A 14,326-nucleotide genomic window follows, 5' to 3' on the forward strand; every position below is an offset into this window, starting at 1 on the left:
CCACTCCAAATCCGAGAAGTTCCTCAACTGTGAACCTGAGTGTGGCTTCAGAGGAGACGCATATATTTAAGAGAGCTTGTACTTTTCCCTATTAACATATTTTACCTATATAAAATGCAATTTCTTCAATCAGGGATGCTCACTGATTGTAAATGAAGGCTGAATTCCCCAAATGCCACTGGGCAGAAAGCCGCCTCTTTCTTTCCCCTGTAAAGCAAATGTCCCGAAGTTGGCCATCACTCTCTCATGAGAGGAAGTGGACTAGAGTCCATTTTGCCTGCTGTAGCTGAAGTCGGCTTCATCCAGCTGGGATTCCTTAATGTTCGAGAGTTTCGTGTGTGTCCTCCCAATCTCTTCAAGGGCACAGGCCAGGGAGTCAAGGTCACCATCATGCTGATGACGAGCTTCCCACAGGTTCAGAATGACAGCAGACGGGCTACTTTGTGTAGCAAAATAAGATAAATTCCTGGACAGAGAGTTAAATAAACGAAATGACAAAAATAGAAATAAAGGAACAAATATAAATCACTATAAGGGAATTAAAAATGAATTGGAACAGATATTATTAAAATAGGAATAAAGAGCTCCACGAACGCAGGTCTGGGGACAGTCCAGTTTGTATCCCAACGCTAAACTGAAACTGTACTTTGGAGGGTTACCAATGACCTTCTTAATCCTCCATGTCTTTTTTTAGTCCTCACTTTCCTTGAGTGGTGTGTGTATACATGTACGTGTGTTTCTCTCTTGAACACCCTCTTGAAAAGCTCTACTTCATTAGCTTATGTGATGATATAACTCATTCCTATTGTTTTTTCCAAAATATCTGACCCCTCTTTATGTCTCTCATGGTAAACCTAAGGGCTGTCAAAATTTTATCTGTGTCTTCTTGGGTTCGTATACTAAATGGAGTACTTATCAGCTCCAGGTGGACAGGGTCGAAGTCGGCATCTCCTGTTTTATGGGTTAATAATGAGCTAGTCACAGATCTCTGAATGACCTTGGGACTGCTCCAGTTAGATATAGCTTTCCACTTCCTCAGACTCGGGGCATCAGGAATCCATTGGCCTCCATTCTAACTATAACAAATGTCCCAGTAATTACAACCATCCTTCTAATCTCTCACACCAGGACATTGATTTCTGAGTCTTCCCTTTGTTTCTTTTTGACAAACTCATCAGCTTCACTCTTCCTCTCCATTCATACCATTTGTATTTAATTTATGCTCTATCATTTTACGACTAAATTCCAGCAGAAGCCTTATAGCTCTTTATTTCTCCAAACTCTCTAATATACCTTGCATTCTATTTCATAAATCATCACGTATCTACTCCACTTGTTTTCGGTGCCTGCCTTGGTCCGGCATCAAACTAGCTCTGGTAATATATATATTTTTTCCCTCAATATTCTTTTCTCCTTTGAGCCATTAACACTGACTTAGGTAATACTTTGTTCTTGCTTTCATCCAGTGTATTCTGTTCACTAGGAAATGCCCACTTTCCCTCTTTCTCCTCTGTTTATCAAGAGCCTATACTCCTACAATGCCTGGATTGTAGATAATTCTCATGTCCTCTCAAAGTAATTTATTTCTTTTCTCAACTCTTTTTACGCTTCTGCTTAAATTTTCATGTGAGTAAAATGCTTATATATTCCATGTGTGTGACCTCTGCCTTCTCAGTGTGATTGCAGACACCTGAAAGAGAAGAGTCATAGCTAATCATTTTCTGATTCTACAACAGCACTTATAACACTATGACAGGTATTTATTCCATATCCGTCAACTGAGTAGTTGATTGCTAGGAGCTTGTTTCAGATGATATGGGATCTTCAGTGAAAACAAATGATAACCCTTTGGACAATAACTTTGCTCTGATGAAGACTGAGACAACACAAAGGATTAAAAGGTCACAGCTTTTCACAGGTACTTCTGCAGCACGGATAGAAATGTCACCTCTGGTAAAATTCTGATGAGTTGAAAAGATTTTCCAGAGTCAACCAAGAATTGCCTATTTTGAGGATGGTACAACTTTCCATCACCAGACTCAGCATATAATCACAAAGCAGACTCATGTAGCCAAGAGCAAGTGGAAGAGAAGACAAGCTTTTAAGGGCACGTTATCATTCACAAGCAACATACACACATAGTAATTCTGAGTGAATAAAGTGCTATTTTATTCAAAGGTCTTACGACACTACTTAAAGCTAGTTGGTTGCCAAATAGCACAGATATCAGGGTACGATATACGCTTTCCACTACATCTGAATCTTTAATTGAGAGAGGGAGAGGGCCAGCTTAAAACTATTCTCTCCAGTTTCTTTTCCTTTTATCTTTCCTTCCTTCTCCCCTTCGTCGCCCTCTCCACAGCTGGCCTTCGAATCAAATATAGTTATTTATTTCTACCCCAAAAAAATGGCAAAGCAAATGTTGCTTCTGTAGTTGAAGGGATCCTCGTTCCTTTTATTCAAAACGTTGTTTTGAATATTGCCACTTCCTTTTAGCTGTAGGGAGCTGTTTTGGGGGGAAGTTGCTGTGTCTCCTGGTCTGTAAATAGATTGGTACACCCCAAGCAATGTGCAGGCAGAATACAAACTGGAGGAATAGCTGAGAAAGAGGCAAAAACTGAGAGGCTGTGTGATAATGTCTTTCCATGTAATTTATGAGAATAGACCATGGACACACATTGTTTCCTGGAGGGGGGAAATAATTCTTTATGCTCTCCCTTGTCATTTCAAAAGAAAAATAATGCTGGCAAGCACAACAAAAAGAAGCACAGATTTCTCATAGTATTGAAGGTTTATATTTTGTATTTCCTACTGAACCACAATGGACTAGTGTCTGTTGGAGTGACTAGTTCCTTGCGATCCTATTAACCCCAAAGCTACCCTTTATTCTGTACCAGGGGTTGACAAACTATTTCTTTAAAGTTCCAGACAGCAAGTATTTTTGACCGTAGGGGCCACATCTGGTCTCTGTAGCAGCTACTCAACTTCGCCATGGTAGTGTGAAATGGCCATAGACAATACATAAGTGAATGTGCATGTCTGTGTTCCAATAAAACTTTATTTAGAGACACTGAAATTTGAATGTCATACACTTTTCACAAGTCACACCATATATATCACTCTTGTTTTGTTTATCCTCCTGAAACCGTTCTAGCTCTGGGGCTATAGAAAAGCAGGTGTGGGGCCAGATTTAGCACCTAGGTCATGGTGCTGACCACGTTCCATGTTGTCTTATAACCCAAACTAGATTTCCAGACATACTAGCAATTTCAGAGAAGATGAGATTGAACTTTCATTTTGTGCTGCATCTGAAAATAAGCACCTAGAGGGTGAAAGTTGCTGGGTCCTCAAGCTACGTGTCCTGCCCCAAGCACTCTGAGACTTTTATCCTTGGTATCATTTGGGGAGCTTTGACATTTCAGGACATGAGAAGAAGATCTGGGCATGAAAATGCAAAAACAAAACTTGAGGAGAGGCATACAGACTATGTTCTGGAGGTTGTGATGAATCCTTGTCCCAACATGCTATTCAAAATATTCATGAATCCAGTTGCAGTGTGAAGGTGTTTTAAGTGCACCTGCCTAGAAGAAGAAGAGAAGAGCTGGAGGATGGCTCTTGCCAGCCACTTGGTTCTGAGAAGTCCTGCAAATGCCCCGATTTGTAGACTAGGCACCCAGGCCAACAGGAAGCTAAATGATCAAAGAGGCAGAAATAGAACTCTCCCTTGGCATGGATCTCTGAACATACTGTAGCAAGTGAAATGTGCTCCCCAAAGCATGTTCCAGATTGATGCTCTGATTTATACAAGTACACTCGGCAACACACACAAATCTCAAATTCCACCTAATGTTAGTAAATACACGTAGGAGCATATCAGCCTTATTAAAAACGATTCAGTCAGCTTTGTGATAAACAGACATCCTATCGAACTACACTTACTTGTCTACACTGGAAGAATTAATAGGCAAAAGACACTAAAGTGCTAATGCTATGGGCTATTTCTCAAACACAGTAGGGTTATTTTACGGCATACATGTGTGCAAATGCATTGAGTTTTTTGAAAATTGGTATACCCTATATCCATTTGGTTATCTCCATACCTCGCTTTTGAAATTATTTTGACCCCAATCTGTGTGACCCATTTCTCTTCATAATAATGCTGGTACATTTGGACACCAGCAGGTAAATGCACACACAATTCAGGGAACATTGTTAATACTAGAAAATAGAATTCATAGCAATAGTTGATTTCCTGAGTCTTTGATTATTATTATTATTTTTGAAATGAATAAAGAACATTTGGCAAAAGCAGTCATCTTGAAATTCCAGTGGACGGCTCAAAACAAAACCATTTTTTCCTTTCTCTTTGGAAAATGTTTAAAGAAGTAAATGTTTATTATGCTTGCCTTAGATGCTTCATACTGTTACTTCTTTATGCACTGAATCTTTTGTCATAGCCTTTTCAAATTCTGATTGACTGAGGTAATTCTGAAAAATAAGATTTATTTTTTTGTGGTTCATAAAGATGCTGCATACTGTGTACATAAGATTATTTACTCTCTAAATTTAAAGAATTTACTTTAGAATCATCCTATGTCTTCAGTTTATTTGTCCTAAGTCCTGTAGACTCAGTGACTCCATCTTTTTCTTTGGAACTCTCACTGAAAAAGTCCAGATGAACTAAAAAACCACATGCTAAGACAGCTGAATAGATTTATCCATGTCAATTCATTGAGTAGTAATAGTTAATTAAGTTTAATTTCGTTTTGTTGAGCCTACATGCTTTCTATTCACCTGAGCCCCTGAGGAGCTGTTTTATTACTATGATTAATTTCTTCTTTCTGAGACTTCCTTATCTGCGCTGTCCCCCAGCCCAATTAAAATTCCATTCTTTATGTGGAAGCCAGGGCAGAATTGGGAACATGAATCTAGCAATTTCACTAGCTAGACAGAGACCAACTTATAATGGTGTATATGGGTCAACCACCAAATTTTTATATAGAATCTCAGTTTTCAAAATACATCTTCAAATGAATGACCACATTAAACTAATAACGAAAATTAGGTTATTTCGAGAATTTCTGGAAATAATTATTGTGCCATCTGTTTTCTTTTTTTGGGTACAAAGAGGAAGAGAGAATTGAGGACCATGATAAAATTCTGCCATATAAGTCTTTATATACTGTTGCAGTGCAGGGCTCATTTTATGGAAAGGAAAGGTGTCTAGGTATCCAGTGTGAATTGAAAGATACCACCCTTTCTTTAGTACTTGAAAGCGGTATTCAAATACAAATGTCTTAGGGAATAGTAACATCTAAATCCTCAGTCAGTTAACAAAAAGATTAGATAACAGTAACAGGACGGGGCACAGGTCTGAGACTCTATCTGAGCCCTGGGGACATGCACACAGAAAGAGCTACCAAGGGCACGTGCGAGCTTAAAGCTGGAGTCTGCCTGCTTAGGGTCTTAGTTCTGTCTGACTATGTGTGGCCTATAAGGGACTTCCCTTTCATTCTGAATTCCAGATAACAAAGCTTTTATCTTAGTTACTCAGAGCCATGCTACCAGGGGGCTGACATGCCTATTTGAAAGCTGTAAGCCCTTCTTTGTAACTAATGGTGAGAATGAATTTCCTCTGTAATAAAACCTAGCAGGGGACCACATCTGCACTGCAGCCTAACATCCTTAGCACAAGAAGACGCCTCATCCCAGGTACATGCTATACTTTCATGCAGAATTTAGGATGTCACCCAGCACTTCCAAGTACAAGGGAGCACTTGCACCTGTAACATTAAGGCAGCAAGTATGTTTCTATTCTATAAGCTGTTGCCATTTATATCTAAGTCAGCTATTTTTTTTAAAAAAAAGCATATTTGAAAAATATCTTCCTGGTAGGTTGGCAGCACAGAAAGTGAAAACTAAGTTAAACTGCCTATAATAAATTGGGAGACATCATTACAAGAATGGTGCGTAGTCCTACTGTATAGTACCAAATAGGGAACTGAAACATAGTCACAATGAAAAAAAAAATTAATATCCCCGCTATCATCGTAATTGTCTCATTTAATGAAAGCCTCTTATGTGACCAAAACCAACCCTCCCTATCGTTCTTTAAATGCAAATAGAAGAGAAAAGCCATTTATACTGGACAGCGGTAACTGGACCACAGCATAAGCATTTGGTCCATTCCTCAAGCTTTCATCCCCAAACGTCATCCTCACTGGGTACTCAACAAACAGCAGAGAGCAGCTTTCAGGATAAAGCAAGTCTGTTTCATTTCCTAAAGAATAAGCAGAAGATGCTTGCCATTATGTCACCTCTGCCTATTGCCCCCCTGTGCCTTCAAGTGAAATGAAGCTGGTATGGGAAACCCAAAAGGAAAAGATACAGGCAGTTGAAAACATGCTGAGTTCCACTCTGCCGTGCCCCAAAGGTGGTACATTAATCCTTTTGGACCAATGAATTTGGCAATAAAATTCCCCTCATAGTTCTTCCTTTTGCCGATTTCATTATCTGGCTCCTGAAAGGGACCAGCAAGGATTCTTCCTTCTTTGGAAAATATATGTTAGCCCTGGAGCCTTCAGAACCCGCTGTGGGTTTCCAAACAGGAATAAAACCAGTTGTAGACTCTCGTTTTCAATTCTCCAGTTTCATTCCTGATAAGGCTCTGACAGTTTCTCATATTTGGCAATGAAAGGCAATGAAAACTGCAAAATCAAAGCTCAACTTTTCTTTGAATTGGGATATAGCATAGAAAAATACGTCTCCTTTAATGTTCCTCTTCAATAACGTTGAGACATTTTCAAGGATCCTGAGGGTAAAGGAGAATGACCACTATTTGTTCCAAGAGAAAAGACTGGAGTGCTAATCCTGAAGGGGGAAAGGGAGAGATATTGATACCTTTCCTTTTGCAAAATACTCAGTGTGTTTCAATAAAACCTCACAAATAACCGCCAAGAAATAGTTAAGTACTTTATCAAAGGACTCTCTAATGAATTAGGCAAAATCCTCCCCATAATTTCATTTTCTCAGATTATGAAAACATCACATCCGGGGATTGTGACTTTGTCAGCTTTTCCGGGTCTCTTTGAGACAGACCCGTGAAGGGGATTATTTCCGCTATAAAGGGGCTTAGGCATGTCCATCTTATCTGAAAACTACATTAGCTTAAAGGAGGGAAACCTAGTCCTTCAAAGACCAATGCAAACTTGCCCCTTGTCACCACCCCTGCAGCTTAGAGTGGGAGCGCGACTTTGGTTCTCTTGGAGGGATAGAAACAGCTTCTCTCCCTTATTGCCTTTAGGAGAAACACCTGCCACTTATAAACTATATATAGTTTGTTCAGGGCCAAACTGGCCCTAGGCTGTCTTCAGATTCATATTAGTAGGCAGTTTCATGAGTCCCTAACTTAAGTGGAATGAAGCCTGAACACCCACCACTTGGCTGTGTTGGGTCCCTCTGGCTTCACACTGAGGGCTCTTCAAATCCAGACTCTGCACAAGTCCATTGGGCCAGAACCAGAAAATCTGATTTGAGCTTTATCATATTTTGCCTCTAAGGATCTGTGTAATGAATGCTATCTTCCTGTGCATTAATTCTCCTTAGAAGAGTCATGAATATTGATTTTTGGAAATGGCAGCCTCACATCCATTTTTATTATTTAAAGGTTAGGATGTGTTTTCTAGCCTCTAGTCTGCAGAGCCCAGACAGCTTCATTTGGTGTAATCCTAGCAAATCCCAAAACACAAGAGTGAAAATACCTAGTCTCACGGGTCCCTGAGTGACCACCCTTGGCGGTCTGCCTGTGAAGCAGGCATTCTGTATATATTTTGTAATCACTTTCTCTCACTTTTTTCCTCCTCCTTCCTTCACCCCAAAAGAAAGCTGGCCCCGGGACTTCCACTTTTAGTGAATTCTCAGGAGTTACTCAGACAGATTAATAAACTGTCTTGCAATCTTCCTCTGTCCTTTCCCACTGCCCTCTGGCCATTCACTGTTCCTGTGTATCCAATTAAGAGGGCGGACAGAGGGAATAAAAGGATTTGACCTCAACTGAGAAGATTCTGCTTCTCATTAGAGGTCCTGTTAAAAGATTTGGTGGAAAAACAAGTTACTGTAGCACCGCTGATCAGCCATGAAGTTTGAGAAATTTCATTTGCTCACGATTTCTCTAGCATCACCCAAAAACATTAACATCCAAACTACATTTGAACCATTTTACCCAGCTGACCAGTAATAAATAGGTTTCTCTGGCAGTGCTTACGCAGTTTCAAGCAAGTGTACTATTAGGAGAAACTGTTAATAAGGTGTGGTTCATCTACTCCTTTCCATCTTGGAATCCTTTCTTCCATTTTGGTCACTTCCCTTCTCATCCTCTTGTATCTCATGCACTTTATCCAACATCCGTTCCCACGGCAACTTGGTCAAGCTGGCTATGTTTTCACAAGGGTTTCTGGAATATGCAAATCATGAGGCCTTAAAGAAGAATGATCCAATAGTAGAATTTCAGGTGCTGAAAGATAGGAATCCTCCCCAGTGTCAGCCCTGTAACCTGCTCTCTTTTGAGACCAACTTTCAAAATCCTTTGACACTTAATTCAGTTCTATTAGGAGGCAAGTTTTTTGTTTGTTTGTTTGTTTGTTTGTTTTGCGGTACGGTGGGGCCTCTCACCGTCGTGGCCTCTCCCGTTGCAGAGCACAGGCTCCGGACGCGCAGGCTCAGCGGCCATGGCTCACGGGCCCAGCCGCTCCGCGGCATGTGGGATCCTCCCGGGCCGGGGCACGAACCCGCGTCCCCTGCATCGGCAGGCGGACTCCCAACCACTGCGCCACCAGGGAAGCCCCAGGAGGCAAGTTTTTAAGGTCAAGTGTACTATCCAAAGAAAAAGTTCATGTCATTCATTCAAGACAAATTTCTTGAATTTCCCCGAACTAGACAGTACTATCTAGATATGTCTAACTGTAATTAAAAAATAAAAGAGTACCATAAAAATACAAAGCGCTATGGAAGATTACTTCTAGCTGAAGCAGTTAGTTTCTGATATTATTTAATTTGTTTAGTTCTCAGCAAAGCTCCCCACCATCTACTCCTATGTGATCAACTCTTTTATTAGTCCCACCTACCTACCAATCACCTGTGACCAAGAGCATTGAAGAGGAGAGTTATTGCAGCTGGATTTGTAGAATAAATGTGCAATCTCAGCTCTAAAATGCAGCACGTGTGGACTCTGAGTAATCGTCAGTTTGCCCACAGAAACTGTAATTGCAACTGTTAACTATGACATTCTTTGCTAGGCTGTGTGGCTTATTTATCATAATCGATATGCCAAGCAAGTTGCAGAGCCACCTGCGTTGCTGCCTTAAGTGCACCCACTGACATGTCTCACATTCTAAGCCTTTAACTTCCTATTTCATGTATCTTCTCTCCTATTCAGATCTAAGTAGAAACTTTGTTAGGCAAAAAGGCAAATTATCATCTGTGACATTTGCATTTACCGAAAGGAGAACATTTCCACTGGCAACACGATAACAGTGAATGTTTCCTTCCACTCCCTTTGAAAGTGCTTCCTTCATGGTTTGAGGGCTGTTGCTTTACTAGCTTTTCACTTTTGGAAATTGAAGGGAAGGGGAGAGTCAGGTAAAGGTGCTGTCACAAGATCATGGTAGGTGAATTCCCTAATAGAAGACCGACTCTGCTTTGTGATCATCTTTCTCTCGTGATCCCAGGGTTGATGAAATCTCAAGCTATCCAACACCTTTGTTACCCAATAATACCGGCATATTGACAACGTCAGATTTCTGTGTTTTAACACACATTAATGATCACATTAGCGACTGATGATTATGTAGTATAATAAGTACTATATTATTTGTAGCCCCAAGAGAGCAAGCCCAGTGATTTGGGATTACACAATAAGTTGTGACAATTTAATCTGAAAATCTCCTTCATCTCTGTCCCATATGTTTCTTCCCATGTAGGAGAAGATACATTTCTGCTACAGTAGTGGAAACGTTTAATGAACTGGACAATTTCTGCAAAATGAGAATGGGGATTAGCTGACATGGTGCGAGGTGATTTTCCATCATCTTTCTCTTTTGGCTTCTCTGAATATCTTCGTGGCCATCTCTGCCGGAACAACACCAGCTTGCAGAAAGGGGCCTTATCCTGTACCTTAGCTTAGCCGCGGGTGTAACTCTAACTGCAGCAACAGGTCCTATGAAAGTTTTACTAAATGAGAGCAGACTCGTTTAGATGAGGGGTCAGCAGACCATGTACTGTAGGCCAAATACATTGCTTCCTTTTGTAAATAATGTTTATTGGGACACAGCCCCGCCTGCTTAGATATTTCCTGTGGCTGCTCTCACACCGCAGAAGCAGAGTTGAATAACTGCTGAGTAGTTGCAGTAGATCATATATGGCCTAAACCATTTACTGTCTCTGGTTCTTTAACAGAAAGAAGCCTGCCAACCCCTAGTTTGAATCGTTCTTCCTCCATAATGAGACTCCTATTGGAGAGTTAAGCTAGAGAATAAAGAGGAAGGAAATGCCATTCACTGAAGTCGAATATGGTAACTAAATAAGGTTTAAAGATGAAACCTTATTTAACTACAAAGATTCCGTGCATTCATGCTATTCTAACTTGCTATTAATTGTGAACATTTCAAAGGGAGTAACATTTATTTAAAATGGACATTTTCTTAGAACCGTGTTAGAAACTTTCCATAAAGTAGGTTGTTTGAATTTTGTACACTAAGGACGTTTAGGCTTTCCTGGAGAGAGGGGTCTTGGGGAGAAACAGAAGCAAGCAAAAGCAAACAGGCACATCCAATGGTTGCCTTTTTTGACCCCCGACATTGGAGGGGGACAGGCGTGCTCCTGTGTAGCTATTTACTGCTCATTAGAGCCCAGACGCAAAAGGATGCTAACCTTAGTCTCCCAGTTTGAAATGCGTTTTCCCTACTGTGCAAGGTCAGAAACTGATGGCTTTGGAGGCAGCCTGTGTAGTTCTCGTATGTTTACTGGAAGTGGAGAATAAAATGAACAAGGCAGGAACGTGCACACGCTTCTTTAGCAAATGAAGGCCAGCAGCCAGGAGGAGTAGGTAGATACTTTACGGCAATTACTTTCTTGCAAGTGGTGAATTAAAAATCATAAACTCTTATTGCCAGACTGGATTAGAGAGTTAATGTAGTTTGAATTCTATGAACTGCATCTGTAGAAAAAGTAACAGAGGGATGGTAAGTGATGTGTTTGGGCAGACTGGTATTAGCTGTAGAACCAGAACAGAGCTCCTGAGTCCCTGCCCAGTGTTCACTTTCCTTTCTTTAGACCAAATTCTGTCCTCTGGCTTAGTTTTTCATTCTTGTCCCCAGGTGGATCAGAAAGCGAACCTGACATAGTCATGGTGTTCACAGGTTATATGTGACACATCTCATCCTTCATCAAAGTTGCTGGGAAAAATTCAACCGAATTTTTTTTCCCCTATACCCTCAGACATTTTTGTATTCTCTCATTTTCACTATGTGCCTTTTTCAAGAATGTGTTCTTTTTGGGCCTGCCTGTCTGTAAATTCCATTTTCTCTTACAGCCATGCCTTCTCTCTTGATTTTCCTCTCTGAGCCTGACTGCTTTCTAGTTGGGCCCTTCGTTCTTGGCTTCTGGATCCCTTTTGAAACAGGGAGCGGCCCTCTATCCTTTCTTGGCAGACATCTACCTTCCTTTCAGAGAAGAAAGAGTCAGGTAGGATGTCTGTGAAAACAAAGAACAAAAAAAGATGGAAATGACAGAGTAAGCCAAACAGTAAGAAAAATAAGGCTTTGTCTCAAAAGACATAAAAAGTACCAAAGGAAAGGGAAGGAAAAGGGTGCTGGGAAAACTTGTTCTCTTTTCATTCTGGGGTTTGCGGGGTGGGTTAGTGAGAGAGGAGATCCTATTTGTCAATGTCTTTTCCCCACCAGTCAACCCTCAAGCTGAGCCCTAACTGGCCTCCCCGTCAGTGCTGCTCTGAATAGCATCACCCCTGCTTTTTCTCATCAAAGTACGAGCGCCCACTATGAATCTCTCTATTCTCCTTTCAACTCAACCACAACAGTAGCCCAGTAATGAATAGTGTCGGTTTAAGCAGCAGACTTTTGCTTTTGCTTGTTTGATGCCCTCCGCCTTCAGACCTGAGAGGTATCATCTCAAACTTCCTTTTTTATATTCACGCACCCACTTCTTCAGGCTGAGCATATCCTTATTAGGGGTTAAATAACACTTAAGGTTACCCGATGGGAGGGAGGAGGTGTGAGAAACTTGCTGCTTTGTTTCTCCATCACTGTCTCAAGACCCTGGGATCCCTCACCAGCACCAAGATGACGAAGTCTAAACCTCCATTATGGTGGCCCAATTAGCAAACCTGGAGATGGGACCAGGACTAAAGTAGGACTTTTCCGTAACGTCCCCAAAGGCAGAGTGGGGTGGCAGGAAGGGCCACACACTGTGTCATATTTTTGTTCTTTTCCCACTTCCTTGTCCAGATTTCACATGAAATACAGCCAGAGAAATCCATACAGATATCAGGGCCTGGAAACCACGTAGATACACCCGCCCCATTTTAGTTTTCAAGCTCTTTTAGTAAAATCCTCTTTTTGAAGTTGCCCCCGATTACCTGTTGATGCTGTTTTTCTGTGCTAACATCTGCCAGTCTTTGCCTTTGGCATTGGGGGTGTCAAATGTAGCACAAATCCGCTGTCTGATGGAGTAGGGAATTTTGAAGGCTTTGGGGCCAGTCTGCGCAGGGAAAGTGCTGTCCTCTTGCGCAAAGAAAGTGATGGTCTCTCTTTCATTCTGTAAACAAAATAAGGAAAGCAGGATCAGATCTAAGTAGAAGCCTTACTGGTCAACACTTTTATTTTATTAAGAGAAGTTGTGTTAACACACATGCAAAAAATGCTTGCCTGTTGTGATGGAGTCTATAAAATACACTGACAAGTTCCCCTCTCTTCTAAAATAGTAAATAGTGTCTCTAGTAGCCTAGGAAACCGTGTACTGGAGCTTTACAAAAGCCTCTTCCACTCAGGGGAGTTCAGCTTCCTACATCCAAGGAGGTGTCAGGTGAGAGCAGACTTAGATTTTTTTTTAATTCTCAAAAAAAAAAAAAAAAAATCTAAAATCAGTAGGAAGAAGCTACCAGATGACAGATTTCAGTTCACTGTAAGGAGACCTTCTGAGAGTCAGAGCTGATCAGAGAAGAATGTGCTGATCAAAGGAGCTGGCTGGGAAGCCACGTGTCAGGAAAGCTACAAAGGGGACCTGATTGTATGTTGATCATTTTCAAGTTTGTGTTTCTCCCAGGCCTCAAGTGTGATTCTATAGGAAATATTTTGGTTTTGTTTCAGAATTAAATTGCTTTTGTAAAATGGGAGGCAGCCACGAGTCAGCGACGAGACCTGGGCTAGCCGGCGGAGTGCTGCAGGCTGGAGAGCTTCTGCCTGCTGTCTGCCCACTCTTCTGACTTAAGAGCTGTCCAGTGAGGATTAGTTATACATCATAACAATTAGATCATCATATCCAATGTGAAATCACACATCCATCCATCATATCAGAATAGCTGCTGAAAGTTTATATGGACTGACAGAATTTTAAGGCTTGAAAGGTAGCTGAATCACTCCTGTGATTATGATGGGATACAAGGCAAAAGGGATTCTGCAAGTCCCTAATCAGTTGACTGTGCATTGACGAAGAGATATTTTTCCCGGGGTGGACCTGACCTAATCAAGTGGCTCTTAAAAGAGAGAAGACGCAGCTCCTATCTGGAGGTATCTCTCCTGCTGGCCTGGAAGAAAGCAAATAGCCACGCTGTGACCTGCCTATGGTTGGGGGTGGGAGGGGGTGAAGCTAGGAACTGAGGGTGTCCCCTAGGAGTTGAGAGTGAGCCCTGTCCAACAGCCAGCAAGAAATTGGGGACTTCAGTCCTACAGCCACAAGGACCTGAATTTGTCAACAGCCCTAATAAATCTGGGGACAGACCTCTGAGCTCCAGATGCGAATGTACTGCTGCCACCACCACCTTGACCTCAGCCTTGTGAGATCCTGATCAGGGAACCCAGTTAGGCTATGCCTAGACTTCTGCCCTCAAAAAATGTGGGACAATGAGCGGGTGTTGTTTTTTTCTGATAGATTTGTGGTAATTTGTTATGCAAGAGAAGATAACTAACGCAAAGGGAAATTAAAACACAAATCTGAGGTCGGGTTAAGGGACTAGTTAGCACTGTTTAGACGCCAGGAAACTATCCTTTGCATTAGGAACTTGTCGACTTGGGCTGTCCTTTAAGTCAACACATGC

The 14,326-nt window shown here is 41.4% G+C and overlaps 1 protein-coding gene across 2 annotated transcripts in view; it reads right to left on the reverse strand.

Annotated features, from left to right (window-relative positions):
* Positions 1 to 261: 261 nt before the first annotated feature.
* Positions 262 to 14,326, reverse strand: part of UNC5D (unc-5 netrin receptor D) — a 597,176-nt gene continuing 583,111 nt past the window's right edge. For both annotated transcript variants that reach the window (XM_065899869.1, XM_065899868.1), the window contains 2 exons: positions 12,650 to 12,828; positions 262 to 466 (listed from right to left, as the gene is read on the reverse strand). In XM_065899869.1, the coding sequence (XP_065755941.1) occupies positions 262 to 466; positions 12,650 to 12,828 (384 nt within the window). The remainder of the gene's footprint in view (positions 467 to 12,649; positions 12,829 to 14,326) is intronic.

This window comes from Phocoena phocoena, chromosome 21 (assembly GCF_963924675.1).
Source record: "Phocoena phocoena chromosome 21, mPhoPho1.1, whole genome shotgun sequence".
Classification (NCBI taxonomy): Eukaryota; Metazoa; Chordata; class Mammalia; order Artiodactyla; family Phocoenidae; genus Phocoena; species Phocoena phocoena.